We start from the raw sequence: 20,990 nt of genomic DNA, 5'->3' as shown, positions 1-20,990 counted from the left end.
TCTGTTTTCTTTTTGAATAAAATAAACACTACCCCTTACTATTCAAACTCGATTAAGCTGCTTTTTATTTTTTGACATGCTTACTAGAGTGACACCATTGGGCGACATGATGTAGGGAGCCCGTCTTGACATAAAACAAAGTTCTGTGTCACTCAGGGAATATTGCAAATTCACTCAGGGAAAACCTGGAAAAATCAGGGAATTTGGAAATGTCAATCGGTAGACACCCTGTCATTATAACCAACGATCGCTATATCTGGACTGCCGTAAAAAAAAAGCAGCCGACGTACCTTTACAGCTCCAAAGCCGAATTCGCCACTTGCACTAAAGAATAGATGTAGAAAGTAGGCTGTGAAAAACAAAACTTTATTTCTAGTGCCAAAGATCCTGTCAAGCGTTTTGTGCATTGAAATAATCTGAAATCTGCACTCGCTTTCGCGGCAGTTTCAGCTTCACAACTGCGGTATGCAAAGCTTCCAGCTGCTGCACGAACACTGGCAATTAAGGAGTAAATCGACGACAATGCACTTTGCGTGAACATCGAGGTCGAGGTCAAGGAGCCACTGTCAATCTCATTGTCACTGTCGCTGCTGCCGTCGCAACCGTCGCACACATTGCCGTCTGTTGTGACAGCATACCTTCGGCAATTGCATCGTCGGTGATCTCAACGCAGAACAGGGCAGCATTGTCTGCAGTCAAGAACTCTTCCATCGACGCACCACCTGTGTCACCAGTAGCGACCTGCTGCCAGAGCTCGGTTAAGTTGGCGGCATCCACCGTGTTGGTCTCACTATCGGGAGTGGGGTAGGTTCGTCCTCATGCCCAAAGCCCGCCTTTTTGAAGCAGTTTTGTATAATGGACTGCTTCACATCGTACCATGCACCATAGACGAAGCGCACGGCCTTCAAAAGGCTGATTTTCAGGTCAGGGGGCCATCTACATGGCCCGATGTGCCAGGAGCTGTGCGGTCAATGACTAAAATTACCCACTCTAGCATGTGCCACCGATATAAAGACCTTTCTTTTTTATATACATACTGCAACCCTAACAGGGTTATCGCAGCAGTGGGGTACAAAATCAAGTGTGCCACACACACAGCAAAAGCCTTAAAGTTGGCTATCATGCCAGCGTCCAACGGCTGCAGGCCTGCCGTCGTGTTGGGAAGCAGAAACATAATTCGAACGATGTCAGCTTCGGGCTAACGCTGTGTGCACTTGTCCAGTAGCAACACTACTCTTCCTCCCTGACTTTCAATTATGCTGTCCAACTCAAGCTACCACTCTTCAAACAAGTCGCGGGTCATCCACGCCTTCTTATTGCTGCCATAGCAGACGGGGATGTGCTGATTCTTGAAGCATGCTGGCTTCTTGGATAGCCCAATAATGAAAGGCTTGAAGTGATGGCTCCTGTCCATGCTAAGGCACAGCAACACAGTCACAAGTTTAGAGTGCTTCCCACCGGGGCATATATCTTCTTCAAAAGCGTGCACTTTTGACGGCAACATTTGAAAAAAAAAAGAGCAGTTTCGTCGCAGTTGTGAATATCCTTGTCTGCGTAATGCTCCAGCATGCCGAGCAGCTATGTCAGTAGCCACTGCTGCTTCGCCTGCATATCCAAGGATGCCGCTTCCCCTACCATGTTTTTATAAATGATGCCGTGCCGCTGTTTAAAACGCTGAATCCAGCCTCCTCCAGGCTCAAATTTTGGCCATCCCCAAAGAAAAGCAATGTTTTTCACTTTGGCGGCAAGTATTGGCCCACTGATTGGCACATTATGCGCACAGGTTGTGGTAAACCACTGGTAAAGCAACTCTTCCACATCGGCGTACAAAGGGTCCCTAACCCTTTTCTGCTGATCGGCATGGCCACTAATACTTGCTGCCTTCACAATTGCGGTGCTCCCGGTTTTCAGAATTGTTGATATTGTTGACTGAGCGAGCTCATATTTCTTCACGAGGGCGCTCGCCATGGAACCGCATCGAAAATCCTGCAAAATTTGCAACTTCGTGTCAAGTGACACAGCTTTGCGCTTTGTCGGCGCCATCTTTGAACTGGGCTGTTCGCTGCTTCGGTGGCTTCAGCTGTGAAGCTACTGTCGCGCTCGCTGCGAGAGGGACTGAGTTGGGGGATAGGCGCCACCGCACTGCTTTGCTTTTCACCTCCTTTTCTTTTTCTCGTTTTCTCTCTCTCTCTCTTTCGGTGCGATTGTGGGCAACGCGCAAAAATGTGAAGCAGCAGGCGCCATCTTGTGGCGTGCTGCGCCAACTCACAATGCTCTCTGGTGCGTGGGTGGTACAGGCGGAATACGACGCTCTGCGCGATTATGGCAGCAGATACGAACTCACGTAGGTGAACATCGCCCCATCTCGGCATCGTTCGTTTCAGGGAAACCAAGCAACGCAAATGTCAGGATTATTCTGCATGAAAAACGCTTTCCTAATGGCAAAGTTATGATAGTTATATCCGATATGCGATGAATAACATATCGTTATATATGGGTTTTTCTCCCATAGACCTAATGCATAAAATGGCACTGTTACCTTGACCCATCGTTATGACCGATATATTGTTATGTGTGGTATCGCTATAAGTGGACTGCACTGTGTAGTCCCCTAGCCAGCTTGATTTAACTAGGTGTGCAATGTACATATTTTCTAGCATTCTTGTATAAATCTCCTCAAATTTCTTTTTCTTGCTCAAACCTTCTGTAACTGCCTTATACGGCTACCTGTGCATCTGCTACATGGCGTTCTACTTGTTGCAATAATATGCAATTGCAATTCAAAATGTGCACGTATCGACGCTACACTGTGCGCATGTGCCATCGCGTGTCTCCTCGCACGCTAGGACACGTTTTCAGAACATTTTTTCCTCTGCATGCTAGCAAGCGCTGGCGTGGCTCAGTGGTATTGTAGCTGACTCCCATGCAGCGGGCCTGAGATTGATCCCGGCGGGAACTCTGTATTTTATTTCTCATTCCCGGCAATAGCTGTTACGGTCTTCGGACACCGGCAGTGGAGGCGGCAGTGGCGGTGGACACCATCACCAAACGAAACTGCTATGGGAGTGAGCCCATAACAGTTTACGCTGTAAAAAGCAATTTATTTGCATAGGCAGCACTCGTTGGCGAGTGCAAATGACAACAGTTTAGCCAGAAAAACGTGGCTCTCTGAGTGATGTACCGTGCTCCACTAATTAATTTCTCATGTTTTATGTCTGCTGTGGCTGCTGGAATAACATTTATCACACAGTTGGCGATTTGAAGTATTCTGGAACTACTAGAAAAATATTCACATTTATGAATAGTGACTGCTTTATTTGAAGACAGAATCGAATAGGGCAATACATATTCGATTTGTTATTTGAAAGTTACCAATATTCATACACCCCTAGTATAATTGCAAGAATGGACAAATAGTTTCTCTTTATTTCAACACCAAAATGTTGAGGACTGTGAACAAAAAAGGTTTTATGGCTGGACGTGGTCCGTGGCCTTTTTTAACAGGCAGCGGCAGAGTGTAAAGTGAGGTGGTACATATTCAGTAGGGCTGTTGTCGTCCCAGTTTGATGAGGGACAAACATAATGCATATATATAGAATAAACACAAATGAAACGGAATGCATATATAGCACATATAAAATATGCATATGTAATGTAAAATGTAATTATATCGAAAGAAAAAGCACAATAATGAATTTTGTACAATATAGATTTTGTTTAGACAAGCTGGTAATCTAAAGCACAGCATTTGGTAGATGTAATTAATCCTTCATCTCCCAGGCATTGCAGCTGTGTGTATTTAGCTTTCTCTTTCTACATTTTAAGTTCCAGGCTGTGTTTAAAATTATTGTCTTTGCTAATACTTGTCTTATACCAGTGAATTAGTGTTTACTCATAAATATCAGGCATAGGACGTAAATATTGCTTTTAAAAAAGGTGGGTGCATATGGGTGTTGTGGGGAACATCCAAAATAATTGGGGCAGCCTTTATTTTTATTTTTTAACTCTATGTGGTGTGGTGAGATTAGTAAGAGCTGTAGTACCCCAAACACGATAACAGTAGTTCATTTGACTGAGAAGTAAGGACTTGTAGAGGAGAAGCTTGATGGTTTTAGGGACAGAAAAAAAATCTTAACCTGCACAAGATTACACTCACACAGAATATTTTAGCAGCAACTAAATCAGTGTGTGTCCCATGGCATGTTGTTTTAGTACAACTCGAAGGCACTTAACAGTAGGCACAATCAGTATAACAGAATTATTAAGTTGTAATGTTAATCTCACAGGGACATTACAATTTTTTGGTCTGGAGATAACAGCTGTGATTTTCTTAATATTTGTACCAAATTACTTTCCAGTAGACCAGGAGGACAGCTTTACTAGTGCTTGATTCATAATACTGATATGTAGCCTGAGTGGAACTTTGTGCAGTAACCAGCAATGTTGTGCCATCCATGTGCCTAATGAATTTTACATTATTATTTATAGTAACTAAGTCATTAATATAAATGAAAAATATGCAGAGACCTGAGGATACTTCCCTGTGGCACTCCTGCAAGAACTGGCTTTAAATTTGACATCTATCTGTCTATTATCACTTGCTGCCTAAGGTGATGGGGGCGAAATGCGAAAACACCCATGTGCTTAAATTTAGGTGCACATTAAAGAACCCCAGGTGGTCGAAATTTCCGGAGTCCTCCACTACAGCATGCCTCATAATAAGAAAGTGGTTTTGGCACGTAAAGCCCCATAATTTAATTTTTGATTTTTTGCTGCCTAAGGTGTTGAAAATATGTGTTATGACTGCTACCGGACAGGAACGGTATCCGGCCGGACAGCCAGGAGCATAATAACGCTCTCACAAGAATGGGAACACTGCGCCCGCTTATTTAGTGACCGCCCTTTTTCCAGACGTTCTGAAGCAGCTCGCAACGCCTGTCTAACCGAGAACGAATCTGATAAACCAAAAGACGTTGAAACGGTGATCGTCCATCATACATGGGCGTTCTGCAGTAGCTAAAGAGCAGTTAAGCCAATCACTCATCCAAGTCACTTGATCAAACCTTCTTGAGGCCATCTTTCAGTGTCCGCACGGCGCGTTCAGCAAGCCTGTTCAATTGGGGGTGATATGGTGCCATACGAAAATGCTTTATGTTATTTCCTGTCAGAAACTTCGTGAAAGTCTCTGACGTGAACTGAGTCCCGTTGTCTGTCACAATGGTTCTTGGTATACCCTGCCTGCAGAAGATTTCACGCAGGGATGTAACTGTCGACTGTGCTGTGGCATGACGCACTGGAATTGTTTCAATCCATTTCAAATGTGAATCTATGGCCACTGGGATCATGGTATTATTCACTGGACCAGCATAATCCAAATGTACACGTGACCAATTCTCGTGCGTTAGTGGCCAGCTTACTGGTATTTTCGCCGGTGTCGTTGCGCTTGCTTGTATGCATGTAGTACAATTCCTACTGATTTGTTCGATAGCTCCATCGATGCCGGGCCGCCACATGACCGTACGGGCCAATGCCTTCATTGCAGACATTCCCTGGTGTGTCTTGTGCAGGAGTTGCAGCATGTCACCACGAGCAGCCTCGGGAATCACGACTCTGTGACCCCAGTAAATGAGACCTTCATAAACGGTTAGCTCACTCTTTCGTGCGAAGTATGGTTCCAACTGCGAATCAGGTGCTTTGCGCTCCTTTGGCCAACCATGAAGCACGTAGGACTTGACATTTCTAAGTACTCGATCTTTCTCAGTAAACTGTCTCATTGCTTGCGAAGAAAGGGGCGTGTCATCCAGCTGCTGCAGCGAGTGCACGTGCTCGTGTAGCTCCTCTTATGTGTCCTTGGTGGTTTCTAGAGGAAGCCGACTGAGTGCGTCTGCATTCAGGTTGTGCGAGCCAGGTTTGTACTCTATATTGTACTGGTATGCTCCCAGCAGCAAGGACCAACGCTAAATTCTTGCGGCAGCCATGATGGGCGTGGGATGATCTTCGCGAAATAGACCAGCGGCTTGTGATCCATGATCAAGGTGAATGTTCTTCCCAGTAGGGAGTCCCGAAACTTTGATACCCTGAACACTAGGGCCAACGCTTCACGCTCAAGTTGTGAATAATTCCTTTCCGCTTTGGTAAGTCTTCAAGAGCGAAAACCTATAGACTTGTCAACATTGCCAATGCGATGGGACGGTACCGCTCCGATTCCTTTCAGTGACGCATCGCACTCCAAGCGCAGCGGCAGTGACGGATCAAAGTGAGTAAGCATTTTGGCATTGCATAAAGCGTTTTTTTTTTTTACTTCTGAAACGCTTCCCGTTGTTGAGAGCCCCAATTCCAGCGACATTCTTTCGTTAGCAAATCGTAGAGCGGGGATAGCAGACTGGCCATATTGGGAAAGAACTTGCTGTAATATGTGAGAAAACCCAAGTAGGAACGCAGTTCACTCTCGTTCTTAGGTGTTGGCGCCTTCATGATAGCGTCCATGTTCTTCTCCAGAGGTTGCAGCCCTCCCGTGCCGATCTTGTGGCCAAGGTACGAAACCTCAGGCATCCTGAAGGTGCACTTGTCCATCCTTAGCTTGACGCCGTACCCTCGAAACCACTGGAGAACTGCCTTGAGGTTCTTTCCGCCGTCATTCCTCTTCTCGGCAACCAGAACGTCGTCCAAGTACTCCTGGACTGCCAGCAACCCGTTCAGAACGCTGTCCATTATTCGCTGAAAGATAGTTGGGGCAGAAGACACACCAAATGGCAGGTGATTAAAGCAGAGTAATCCTCGATGTGTGTTAATGACAGTCAACTTCTTTGACTGCTCATCCAGGGGAATCTGGTTGTAGGCGTCTCGAAGGGCCGATGTGCTGTAAATGTCACCCTCGTGCAGTGCAGCAAAAAGGTAATTGATTACCGGGAGTGGGTACTGCTCTGTCACACAGCTGGCATTTACCGTTAGCTTGTAATCGACGCACAATTGAACTGTTCCGTCTTTCTTCATTACCAGAATTATCGGCGTCGCCCACTCCGAGTGAGCCACCGGGGACAGTACTCTGGATTTAACAAGCCTGTCCAGCTCGTTAGAAACCTTTTCTCGCATTGCATATGGAAGCGGCCTGGCTCTGAAGAACTTTGGAACCGCATCCTTCTTCATGTATAGATGAGCGGGCGGAACCTTGAACAGACCCAGTTCAGGTCCAAACACATCCTCGTACTCACACAGGATCACTTGCATGTTTAGCCCTTGCTCCTTACGCTCAAAACCGCAGCCCGTTCATTGTTCAGTCCCTGGGTGAGATCACGGCCGCACAGGCTCGGTCCGGAGATGTGATCAACGGTCAGTGACGCCGTAACAGTCGTGCCGCAGTGTGAAACTGGGAGCGTTAGCTTCCCGGTTATAGCCAACAGACCCAAGTAGCATGACAACTTCAAGCTGGATTTTTCAAGGCAGGGCCAGCTTGTGCGATGTTGGCAGTAGACGTCCCAGGACACCACGCACATGGGTAAGCCGGTGTCAATTTCCATCACGATGTCGGCTCCGCCCCAGCAAAAATTGTGTCGTACCGGGCTGACGAGTCCGTTGGCTGCGGTTGCTTGGGGCTTTAGTGTATGCAACTGTGCACAGATCTCGGCTTCGGCACTTTCCATTCAGCCGCTGCTCAGCGCCAAACTCTGCTGCGGTCGCTTTCCTTTAGATCAACACATGGTAGCTAGGTGTCCCTTTTTCCTACAGTTGAAACATTTGGCGTGTTTAAACATCAGTTTCGTGTGAGAAATCAGGGCTGCACGTCACTGCTGTGAATTCTGCACACGATCCTGTCTCGCAGCAGGCGATTCAACATGGTCCCGAAGTTGCATTTATCAGCCAGGCGTCAAAGCCCCACAATAAACTGCTGAGATGATTTCTCTTCCCTTTGAATGCGGGTAAAGAACTTGAAGCTTGCGGCTATCTCATTTGTCGTGGGTGTGTAAAATTCTTCGAGAATGGTAACCGCTTCCGTGTAGGTTAACTCAGTCACCTTCCGCGGGGCACGATGCCCACTCAGTACGTCGACAGGCTTCGATCTCAGTGCCGAGATGAGAAGCGCCTTTTTTTTTTTTTAGCGCCATCGATGATGTCGTTATTCTCGAAGTATGACTCAACTCTGATGTAGTACGACGACCACTTGTCCTTGGCATCGTCGAACTGTGGAACTTGGTACGCCATGGCAGGCGTGTTCACCGTCATCAAGGTGCTGGTTCGTTGCTCGTTGCCACTGTTATGACTGCTACCGGGCAGGAACGGCATCCGGCCGGACAGCCAGGAGCATAATAATGCACACACAAGAACGGGAACACTGCGCCCGGTTATTCAGCGACAGCCCTTTTTCCAGACGTTCTGAAGCAGCTCGCGGCACATGTCTAACCGAGAACGGATCTGATAACCCAAAAGACGTTGAGATGGTGATCGTCCATCATCCAGGGGCGTTCTATGGTAACTAAAGAGCAGTTTAGCCAATCGCTTAGCCAAGTCACTTGATCGAACGGCAACGAAGACAAAAAAACCTCGTTAGCCGTGACGCGAGACTGACGTTGCACATGTACCGCGAGCTGCTTCAGAACGTCTGTAAAAAGGGCTGTCACTGAATAAACGGGTGCAGTGTTCCCATTCTTGTGTGAGCGTTATTGTGCTCCTGGCCGTCCGGCCGCATGCCGTTCCTGCCCAGTAGCAATCATGACAATATGAAAGCATTAGTTCAAGAAAGATGCCACAAACACCATAATGTTATAGTTTGTTAAGTAGTGCAGCATGATTTATACTAGCGAATGCCTTCGAATAATTAGCAAAGATACCGAAAGTACATAATTGCTGTTCAAACAACTCCAATTTAATTTCTTCTTGAGTAAGTGAGGCACTTTCTATCTACTGCCCTTTCACAAAGACATATACCGCATACTAGTGATCAGTTTGTGTTTCGCTAAAAACATCATGAGGGTATATACTAGCTTTCCTATACCTTTAGAACGAATGGGCGACAGCTATATTGGTCGATAGTTTGCTAACTCGATTTGATCACCACCTTTGTGCATAACTATTACCTTCACAAGCTGTAGTTTATTTTCGGGAAGAAGCCACTGGAGATTATAAAGTTAAAAATGTGTTCTAATGCAAGTAGAATCACGTCCAGGACATGCTTAATTGGTGTGATCTCAAATCCACCAACATCACGATGTCTGCGGTTCTTGGTAGACATAAAAGCAGTAAATACCTCATTTTCATAGTCCACTCTAAAATTGCAAATTGATTAGTCCAGCAGCCAACTTAACTCAAAGAATTAAGATCATGAGTACTCTTTACTAAAGTTGTAAAATAGTTATTAAAAGTATTTGCAAGTGGAGGCCTATGATAAATGCTTAACTACAAAGTAGATAAACCTGCATGCAAAGTAAAAAAATTATTAAAAAATGCAAAGTGTATCAATGAAATTCACACCAAAAACCACCTATACAAAACTTTTATTGACACTGGAACTGAAGAAGAATTGCATGAACTTGAGGTACAAAGGAACAAAGTAAATCTTTTGCACAGAGAGAAGAGACAGTATTTACATACCTTGTTCAATAACAATGTAATAATGAAATTCGACATTGCCCTGGAAGTGGTTTTCTCGAATGAGAAGACGGGAAAACGCGAAGTGAAATCACATTAGATGATAAACTTTTATCAAACTGGCCTAGCGCAGAAGAGTTCATAAGCAGTTTCTGGGTCTATGGTATGCATTAGTTCTGGCCAATCCTTTAGCAACGTTGCTTCACCAAACTTATTCAGGCGGTGTATATTGACATCTCGAATCGTTTGTGGCAAACAATGTTTGGGTGTTGTAAGTGAACACTGGGTCATTAATAGAAATATTGGAAGGTAATCACTTATATGAGCACTCAGCTCAAGTACCATATTTACTCACATAATGAACGCACTATTTCTCCCGAAAAATATGCGCAAAGTTGGGGTGTGTTCATTATGCGGTGTAAAATTATGAGCAATTTTTTTTTTTCTGCAGCCACCTCTAAAAAAGCAAGTTTCGCCGAAAATACGAACCGTCGATTGCGATAGCAAATGTGTACAAAGTTACACGAAGTAAGGATAGTAGTTTTGTCGGCCGTATAAACTTGCAAACATTCGCTTCAACGCAAACTGAGCAGGGAGAACTCAGCACGAACATAGGTATGAGCTGCCATCGACTCAGCCCCGATGCAGATTGCTTTGAAGATAAGGTGCACCGTGGGCATGCGCAGTTGTTGCCGGAGTAAAACACCGTGACACCCCCACCCCCCCGGCACTATGCGCATGATGGAAGACAGCATGCTTCCTTCCCGCTTTCCTCCCTTGTACGTGGGTGACTGAGCCACAATCTTTTGTGCCCTTCGGGCGTGGTTGTGCAATGCACAGTTGCTGCTAGCGTACAACGCCGCCATGCCTCCCTCTCCTGCATGCGTAGTTAGGGATGGTTCGGAATGATTTTCTCGGCCGTGGATGCCAGCGCCGACGCCTGCGCTCTCACCGAATTTCTGCGACACAGGGCCCTTAACGTTATCACATTAAAGCATGGCATGTTGCATCAGCAGCAGCAGCCTATTTGTATCCACTGCAGGATGGTATTTCTCAATGATCTTCAGTTATCCTTGTCTTGCGTCAGCTGGCACCATCTTATGCCTGCCAATATCCCAATTTCATTACACTGCCGAGTTCTCTGCCGTCTTCAACTGCATTTCCCTTCTACTCTAATAACGTATGCGATATATCATATGACCCGCCCGGCTCAATATCTTTCTCTTAATATCATCTACAGTAACATCTACCCCGGTTTACTTAACATTGTTACAAGTGGGTTCAGTGATTAAAACCTTGTTGGACGTTAACATTATACCTATTGTTTTTTGTTCCAAGAACTCCTGGCACGTCCCTTAGCTCTTAATGATACCAAAGATTGAGCTAGTTTTGCTGCACGAGCATTTGTCCATGTCTGCTCTTCTATTCTTGTGCTTCTTTCAAGTCGCGCTGTTACATTTTGGACTTTAACCTCTTCTCAAGTTTCTTCATTCACCTTGAAGTTGCTGCCCCTTATATTAGTATGGGTAGAATGCAATTATTGTCGATGTTCCTTTTCAAGGATAGTGGTAAGCTGCTGGTCATGCCTTGGTAGTATCTGCCATATTTGCTCCTACCTCCTACTCTTTTGTCGCATATAAATAGCAAAAAAGTCACAGGTCTGCACATCACACGCAACACAGTCAACAGCATAAGCCAGAAGAGTGTCTCCATAGGAGTTTCATTTTTGGCAGCATGCACTAGAGGGTTTGTACCTTGCAAGAAGGTGCCATAACATTTACTAAAGAGTAAACACAGGTATTGAGATTACACGGCACACAGGTCACAGCCTTTGACCCCTGGTATGATACGATGCTGCTGCTGATGATGATCATTTATTTCTATCCCCTTTAAAACGAGGCGGTGATGAATAGTTGCCTAGCTTGTTATAATTAACCAGGTCCAGCTACATGCAACATGCAACTGCTACATACAACTGCTGCATGTCGGGACACTTGGTGGAATACAATGCAACTACAATGCAAAATTTGCACATGTGTACACTATGCGGCGCGCCTCTCAAGTTATGACAAATGGTACGATTGATGATGATAATGATGATTTATTGGCATCCCCTTGAAAAGGGGCGGTGACAAACAGTCACCTAGCCTGCTTGATTTGCTCAGGTATGCTACACACGTTTGTCATTCTCAGACTTTTTATACATATCCTTAATCCTCTTCTTCTTCAAGAATCTCTCTTGTACCGTTACCTTTGCAACTGCTTCATGGCGTGCCACCTGGTGTAATTTTATGCAACTGCAATGCAAAGTGTGCACATGTCAACGCTACACAGCGCACATCTCGCATCACGTGACAAGTGGCATGATACAATGTTAATGATGATGATGATGATTTATTGGCATCCCCTCTGAAATGGGGCGGTAACAAACAGTCACGTAGCCTGCTTGATTTATTCAGGTATGCTATACACGTTTTTCATTCTAGGATTTTTGTGTGCAGTTCCTTAATATTCTCTTTCTTCCTCAAACCTTCTTTATCAACCTTGTACCCCTAGCTATAAACTGCTACATGGCTTGCCACCTGTTGCAATAATATGCAACTGCAATGTGAAGTGTGCACGCATCAACGCCAAGCGGAGAGCGTCTAACATAGCCTGAGAAGTGTCATAATGCGATGCAAACAATGATGATAATGGTGATTATAATTTATTGGCATCCTCTTTGAAACGGGCTGGTGACAAAGTTACCTTGCCTGCTTGATTTAATCAGGCATGCCACACATGTTTGTCATTCTCTGATTTCTAATGCATCTCCTTAATCCTCATTTTCTTCAAGACTTCTTTATTTACCTTGTACCGTTACCTGTGCAACTGTTACATGGCATGCCAACTGGTGCAATATTATGCAGCTGCAATGTAAAGTGTGCACATATCAATGCTACATGGCACGCATCTCGCATTGCGTGTTTCCTGGCGTGCTAGGACACATGTATGGGGCATTTTCCGCTACAAGCTAGCTGGCACTGGCTTGGCCCAGTGGTAAAGTAGCTGACTCCTGCGCAGTGGGCCCGGGTTCGATCCTGGTGGGAACTGCAATTTTTTTTCCTCATTCCCGACGACAGCCACGACGGACACCAGCAGCGGCGGACACCATCGCCAACCAAAGTCATAATTAGAATGAGCCCATAACAGCTTATGCTGTAAAAAAGTATACAAACTGTACATGGAGTTGGTCAGGTCAGGTAATGTGAAGTGAAAGGCTGCAGAGTACCAGCTGGCAATTTGCAGATGATCAGAACATTTCAGGGACAAAGACAGAGGTCTACTGTTAACCCCGTAGCAATGGCGTTGCGCTGCTGAGATTGAGGTCACAAGTTAGATCCCAGCTGTGGCATCCACATTTCAGTGGGGGTGAAATACATTAACGCTCATTTACTTTTATTTAGGCACGTGCTGTAACCTCAGATAATCAAAATTAATCTGGAGTCTTTCACTACGGTATACCTCATAATTATATTCTGGTTTTGATGCCTAACCCCCCCCCCCCCCTTTCTAAATGTTTTTTCTGATGATTTGAGGTGACTAGATCGCAGAAGGAGGAGGCCTTTGTCCTGCAATGTACTTGAAATAGGCCGATGATGGTGACAAAACCCTGTAATTTCGCACCCAGCATACAGTAGAAATGCAGCATGTACTACTTTCGTGCACAGTTGACTTGACCTGAACGCCCTGTTCTGCTTGCGTGCAGTGCTAATCGACCGCACGGGCACTCCCAAATGGAGCCCAGCGACCTTGGAAGAAGTCACGGATGAGAAAGTCAACTCCTACTTCGAGCCACTGCCAAGTGACAAGGAGCTCAGGCTCTGAGTACCTGCGGATGAAGTGGGCAGCGTCTTCCCTGTTGCCTTTAACTTTTTTTCTTTTTTTTTTTCTTCTCCAACTCAGCTCCTCCGTTCAGTTCCTTGTGCCTGCAGGTGCGATGTCGACCTACCTTGGTCAGGGTTGCTGGTTTGGACTTTGCGCACAAGTGAGGTCGAAGAACCAACGAACTTGAGCGTCTGGGCAAGAGCTATGATCTGCTTTTTGGCAAGCCGGTGGTGTTCGTTGTGGTAAAACAGGACAGGCGACAGACGGGCAGTCTACACAGGGTGAGCTCTGTCTCGTGTAGTCTGTGCTCCTCATCTGTCGTCTGTGATGCTGTTCGACCACAGTAGAGTCAAACCTTTCCAACTTTAGAGCCAGTGAGAGTCTCCAAGGAGCCAGTGTTCTTTAGAGATCTGTTTAGTGGAGTGCTAGCCCTGAATTCTGTGCTTCTCTTGCTTTTCTATTAACAGCTGAAGAAGTTTTACTTGCTGTTGCCTGGTGAAAAGGCAGTTTAGATGTGCAGCATCGCAAACATTGGACCCAGTTCAGTCAAATGACTTTCATGCTTGGTTTGCGAATAGTCATGCATACGTGTTGCATTTTAATGGGCAGAATTGGCTGTACGTGATCTTAAAGTGAATGCAGAGGGTTAGTTAGTGTTGCTGAGCCACATGCATTGGAGTTCTTTACTTTGCCCAAACAGTGATCCCGTAAATTCATGATAGTTTAACTTGGGCAAACCGCAGTTTTAGTCAGTGCATTAAGTTAGACACAATTTTCATGCGGTCGATTTGGATTTGTGTGGGAGCATTGTGGCACGCGGCTGCCACAAGCACTTGAACTTTCTGCTGCAATAACCAACTTTTTTTAGTGAAACAGTTTATCAGAACTGTAGCGTTGTGCCAGAAATGTTTACCTTCCCGTTGTGCACATTCATAAGCCTTTGAGAGCTAAGTATTGTTTACAATGTTGTGCCTCGCATACATATTCAACATAGCGCAGCATCCCCCCAGAATTTTGCACATGCAGCTAGTCAGCTTCTTCATAATCTCTCTTGATTCTCGCAGACCTGCACCCCAAGAAATCTGAGCAGATTGTCACACTACTGCCCACTGCAAAAGACAATCCATAGCAAATTTTGGTGTGGACTTACCCTTGTGCTCAGAGCTTAATTAAAGTGACTGTCACACATTAAGTTAATTGTTCATCGTACAGCAGGATCAGAGTGCATGCCATGGAAAACTACACCAGCCTAGTATGTTTTCATTGGGAGTGTTAACAGAGCAGTCTTTATGCTTGCTTTAACTAAAGTACGCAAATTGATGCCTATATTCCCAAAAATTCTCTTACTGAAGAGCCTTTCCTCAGTGACTGGCATTCGTGAACATGTCACTCATCGTAGCAGTCGGTGTGCCAACAAGATCACTGCAGCGGTGACCAGTAACCTGGAACCCTGACGTATGAAAAGTTTATGAAAAGTTTTTTGAATGTTGGTCCAGTCATTTTCATTTCACAAAGAAAGAGTTCGCATATTATAATTACTAGAGGCCGCTGTAATCGCTCAGGCACCACGGGAATTGCAAATTCGTCCACAGTTTGGAAAGGATCTATTGAGAAAACGCATTGCTGTTTCATTTATGGTTCATTGCAGTTCAGCTGCATTGCATAGTACCCTCGCAATGATTTTGTTGTGTAATTTCCAGCATATAAGCATATCACATTACTCTGGGGTTTATACACTGCTAAAGCTGTACAGTGTTGCCATTGGCAAGTAACACCCACAATGCCTAATTGCTTTTGTTCACCTAAACAAATCATTTTTATTCACGATGTTCTGAAAATCATCAAGTGGCAGAAATTAGAGGGTATATGAGACCAGGTTTTGCTCCACAATAAATTTGCCAAGAAAAAATAAAGTGAACCTCAGAAACATAATCCACTGAGTCATTTGAAGCGAAAAGGGCAAATTTCAGGCAAATCGATCCCTGCAAGTCATTCCCATCCTGGAAAAACACATGTGCATATGCCATATGCAGACACTCGTGTGACATTTCTCTCTGGTGTCCTTCGCAAGAAACTCCTTATGGGTGCAAGTATATAACTGCATCAGACTTTTTGTATTGGCTGTAACGGTTTCAGGAGAGCAGGAGGCCTTCATTATATACATTGAAGAAAAATGTTGCGATGCTGAGCATTTGCAAAAATGCTTGATAACATATGAGCAAGTCAGCACAGGTATGTAAACCAGGTTGAGAAGGTGTGACCGCAGCACTCAAGCAACAAATTCCAGTTGCCAAAACCAGTCTTTACGGGAATGCCACCTCTTCTTCTTTCGCTGCTGTGCTTTCCATGGCAGCATGGCTTTTGCGGCACAGAGATTTGAGTGATATTGTCATCAAACTTCGTATTGCTTTGTAGCTCTATTTTTTTTTTTTTTTTTTGCACTAGGTTTCTAGTGCCCAGTGTTGTTTGAACAGCAGTTTGTTGTTATTATTTTAGCAGGCCCTTGTTGTTCACGTGCGTGGGTTGTTTATTAGACTGCCCGCTTTTGCGACAGACACAGGAGGAGAGTTGCAGTGAGCATTGTAGGGTGTGAACAGTCCAAGTGAGCAAGGGATGCAAATGGAGGACAGCATGTGCATGAATGCACTGTTACCCATTCACACATTAGGGGCTTTTCGAAGAGAGAAGCGAAGTTTCAAATTAAAGCTTGAAAGTGCACTTAAGCTGCCAACGTGTCTGTTGTGGTTTCTTTTTTCTTTTTTAACTACTGTCAAACATTGACATATACACGAACATGGATACGACTAAGTAGACCTAAAATTTGGTTGGGACTTGCTGTATTTCAAAATCATTATACTCTTATAAATAAAACCAAAAATAAAGGATTGGGAACGATAGAGGTTGCAATGAAGTGAATACAGTCAAACTGTGTTATAACAAAGTTGCATTTGACACGAAAATCCTGCATTATATCTGATATTTGTTATTAGCATGCATTTTACATGCTGATATCAATGACATTTCATTATATCCGTGTTTATTATATTAAGGCTCAACTGTATTTGTTCACTTGCAACTGCAAGTACATATTCTCTTAGCAAGAGTGCCAAATACATGTTAAATTGAAATGTTATATTCTGCAGGGACATGTGTTATGAGCCATGAGGTAGGCCTAGCTTTCCTGCAACCAGCAAGCCAAAGTGCCAATCCCATGTGATCACACCAATCGCATGGTTGCCTATCATTGGTACTAGTGCAAAGCATGTTTGTAACTTAGTTCATACACCACTTATCAGCTTGGCAGGCCACCGACAGGCCATCAATATAGACAGGAGACCCTTAGCTGACCTGTAAGAGGCATCTTGCTTCCATGTATTTTGCATAGATATGGTCACAAATTTATTTTTTTCACTGATAGTGTCATTTATGCTTACAACAAATATCAGATATAACAAAGGCATTTTCGTGTTGGATGCAACTTATTATAATGAGGTTCTAAATGTACAGTGCCTATTCCCAGCAGAGTTTGCATTGATCAAAATGTCCCTCGAGTTAAGGTCGCAAACATGGAAGCGGGTTCAGGAAGGCAAGACCAGAGCGTAATACAGAGGCACAGTAAGACAACAGAGCCAATGCGAGAAAATGCATGACTTGGCAAGCAGTGCAGATAAGACGATAAAACAAATACAGATGGAACAGACATGCTGGTCCACTGTAGTCGTGTCCAGTCCTCCATGCTCTGTACCATGTTGGAACAAGAATTGCATATAAGAGTCAACTTTCTGTGCAACCAGGGCCCGTGAGTCAATCGGAGGAGCCAACGTGCATTGTACAAGTCCGTGAGTATTAATCTGCACCTGCACCGCTTTCTCCTAGGAGTATGGATCAGACTACGCAGAACAGATGATGTGGCAATCAGGCGGCACACCTCACCGTCCTTTATAGTGTTCGTCACCATGGACGTGTGTGTGACGCAAGGGCATGATGTCAACCTGAACATTTTCTTCGTTTCTCGCACTTACATTAGGCTTACATAAGGCTTACATGCTCTGAAAATGTGTTAGAAAACACCACAATGTTATCGAAGTAGTTGACAACATCCTTCAAATGATGCTTTGTGATTATTGATTTTACAGCCCTTTCGAATGTGGCGGGGGCAGTCTTTAGACCAAAAAACATAACTAACCATTCATGTTGGCCATCAGATGTTACAAAATCCATTTTCGGAATGTCCTCTTCATGCATTTGTATGTGCCAATAACCTGACATAATATATCAAGTTGACAAGTATCAGGAGGTACCCAAGTTGTCTAGCATGTCATCGATGTGTGGTTTAGGTTGATAGTCTGGCAGGGTAGCAGTGTTAAGTTTCTAGTAGTCTATGCACAAACGGGTACAGCCTTTGCCTTTCTTTTTCACTAGAATGACAGGTGCAGCATAAGGTGAGAGAGATGGTTGTGCTACACCTTGTTCGAGAAGACAGGCAACTTGTCTTGTGATCCCAGCTTTGTTGGCCTGGGAGCATCGCTGTGGCAGTCAGTGAATGGGAACGTTATTGGTCAGTGCAGTGTGGTGTTGCTCACTCTCATCGCACCTTAAGTCCATTCGGGACTTCGAAAAAATGTCTACAAATTTCTGAACGTCTTTCAATGCTGCTTGTTGAGATTCCTCGAGATGGGTCATATCAAAACTTTGCGATGAAGAAAGGTGAATGCTGAAGACTTGCTTTTGATACGTCGGAGGGAATTGCCTTGGTACAATGTTATGCTGTTCAACGAGGTTGAAAAAGCAGGCGTCCGAGCCAAGTAACAGTTGTCTTCATGCCTTGCAGCACATGTGCTTGGACTGTCTTTCTTAATTTTCCTATTTGGAGTTCTATTTGCACGCGACCTAAAGGTTTTGTTGATTAGGTGACTTGTTGAACAGTGATCCATGGATCTTTGAGTAATTGCAGTTTTAGAGCTTTGAACCCAGTTTCGTTGATACAGGTAATGATAGCTCCTGTATCTAGAGCTGCGCTCACAGTATTCACATTCACAAGGGCACCAAACCGCTTCAACATAGCTTTGGGTCGCTCTCCTCATTTCCCTGGTCGACGGAAAAGGCGGAAATGCTTTCACGGCGAGGGCTTATTTCGTTGTGCCAGTGAAGCTGTCGTCTCAGTCCAGCTGAGGCGCAGTGTCGGCGCTCGCCGGGAGGCATGTGTGGCAGCAGGGTGTCTGCCAACCGGGAATTCTCAGGGAACTTGAATAGTCTGGAAATACTCAGGGAAAACTCAGGGAACTTGTGCTTCTATCAGGGATAATTAGCTGAAACTTTATTGAAAGGGAACGAAAGTCGTGTTAATGCTGGCTCCAGTAACAGAGAAATCGCAACGAATCGTCATTGGCGCCGTGTCATTGGCACAAGGTATTGCCAGAGTAGTTAACGACTGATTTTCCAGACGCCCGATTTCTCGGACTTGCCCGATAGTTCGCATGGCTTTGCGGCACCACCACGTACTCCATATAGTCAATGTACATTGCCCCTACTGCAGGTCTGCAATGGCATTAATCAAAGCCACCACCGTCGCCATTTTGATCATCTCGCCGCCTCGAACCGGCACTCTCGCACGCAGATCCTAACGTTGCCGCGGTGATCACCGCGGCAACGTTAGGCCTAGCTGCTTCTACGTTCGCTGTTGAGCTACTTGCCGTGCGGTGCCGTGTTTTTCATTGAAAGAATTCGCCGCTGTCAGCAGTGGCACCGACTCCGCCTTTGTCATCCTCGCAATTGGCTTCGAAGCTCGCAGAGCACAGCGCGTTGCGTAATGCCAGTCTCCGAAAGTTAGCTTCGCTTCGGTACAGCGTTGTTACGCGGTGAAGCGTAACAAGCGTGGGAAGGGGCAATTGTCACGGGGCACAGTATATGTATTCCTTAATTATACACACTTGCACCCCCGTCTCCTGTCACAGTAGGAGCACCGATATGCCTAATAAATGTACTGGCAGGCCTGAAGAGCTTTTTCGGAAGTGCCTGTGGAAATTTTAGCCCTTAAGGGCCGTTAAAGACATGCATCCGTTTTTTTTTTTTTTTTTCTCGGACTGCCCTATTTTTCGGATGTCCTTGCGGTCCCTAGGGAGTCCGAAAAATCGGACGTTAACTGTATAACTGACCAAGAGGATGCTTCAAATGATCTATGGGATGAACGCGTGGCAGGAGGATGAGAGCAGAAAGGACAGACGCACTGAGGAATTAATGGGAAAGGATCGAAGCATGCCGCCGCCTCTTTGAAGGAGCTTGAGCTCAAAAAACAAAGTGTTGGCTGACGCCGAGATGCAGGTGTCCCTCATCCAAACCAAAATAAACTCTTTAAAGCAGTGAAACCCAACACTGAGATGTTGTGTACCGGCTGAGAGTATGTCAGGACAGTTGAGGTTGACTTAATCCCAGCAGCTGAGAGGGAATCTTAGTTGTGACGAAGTTCAGGCCTCATACCTATGAGCTTGCTATCACTTGATAGAAATAGCTCATATTCAAAAATATTTACTTAAATATGCAGCTCCTTTTCATTCGTATTTGAAAATGTTCGACTCAATTTGGAATGGGTTTTATCATTTTTTTCGCTGTGCATTTTACTAACACCTTCCTTCTGTTTTCTTAATTTTTTAAATAATATAGATATTACTCCTTGCTATTCAAACGGGATTAAGTAGTTTTTTTTTTTTTTTCAACATGCTTACTAGAGAGTGACAGCATCGGGCAACATGGTGTCAGCCTGTCTTGACATAAAACAAAGTTCTGGCTCATTCAGGGAATTTTGCGAAGGCGCTCACGGTAAACTTGGAAAACTCGGGGAATTTGAAAATGTCAACTTGTTAGACACCCTGGGCAGTCCTGCCGAGTCTTGTCGCTTCGTAGCAGGATCAGACTGTACCATAGCCCGTCTTGCTGAACGGTGAATGTCGGCGCGTCGCAAGGACGAATCTGCTTCTATTGCAGTGGAAAACCACTTCGCTGGCATTGAGAATGTCTTCGCAGCAAGATGCATCTCCATTTCTGGAGGCACACCGTCAATCAAGCCTGAAACGATGTGGGCATCCTTCAAGTTGGCGAGGCAGCCCAATTGTACTTTCTCTTCGTAATATTGCTTGACTGGTTGACCTCTCTTCAGGTGACAATGTATGAACCGGTGGAATGGATCCCCGATGGGCACAAACCGTGCGAGCATGCTTTCTTTCATGCTGTCCCATGATTCGCAGGTGTCGAAAATCTCGGTCAAATACCATTGGAAGGCCTTACCTTCCAGATGATTGCTGAAGTGATTTAGCTTGTCTCACTGCAGCCAGCCTGCAGTTGTCTCCTTGGAGTTGAGAAGCGTAGCCATCTGTCTGTAGGGACGTCATCTTCTGCTCCTGTGTGCTTGGGGATGTTGATCACCTCTTTGGATGTGCTCCTGATGTTGCTGAGGTTGATGCTGTCGACTTAATGTGACGCAAAGGTCATGATCTCAACCCGAACACTGGGTTTTATTTCTTAGTCACGCATACTTCTTCCTCATT

At 45.0% G+C, this 20,990-nt stretch overlaps 1 protein-coding gene across 1 annotated transcript in view; it reads left to right on the top strand.

Moving 5' to 3' along the window:
• Window positions 1–16,172, top strand: part of Hibch (3-hydroxyisobutyryl-CoA hydrolase) — a 69,433-nt gene extending 53,261 nt beyond the window's left edge. Inside the window, exon 11 of the mRNA XM_075693780.1 lies at window positions 13,331–16,172. Coding sequence (XP_075549895.1) covers window positions 13,331–13,449 — 119 coding nt within the window. The 3' untranslated portion in view covers window positions 13,450–16,172. The remainder of the gene's footprint in view (window positions 1–13,330) is intronic.
• The last annotated feature ends 4,818 nt before the right edge of the window (window positions 16,173–20,990 follow it).

Source organism: Dermacentor variabilis, chromosome 5, assembly GCF_050947875.1.
Source record: "Dermacentor variabilis isolate Ectoservices chromosome 5, ASM5094787v1, whole genome shotgun sequence".
Lineage (NCBI taxonomy): Eukaryota > Metazoa > Arthropoda > Arachnida > Ixodida > Ixodidae > Dermacentor > Dermacentor variabilis.
The sequence above is the reverse complement of the archived record's forward strand: the minus strand, read 5'-3'. Positions and strand labels throughout refer to the sequence as shown.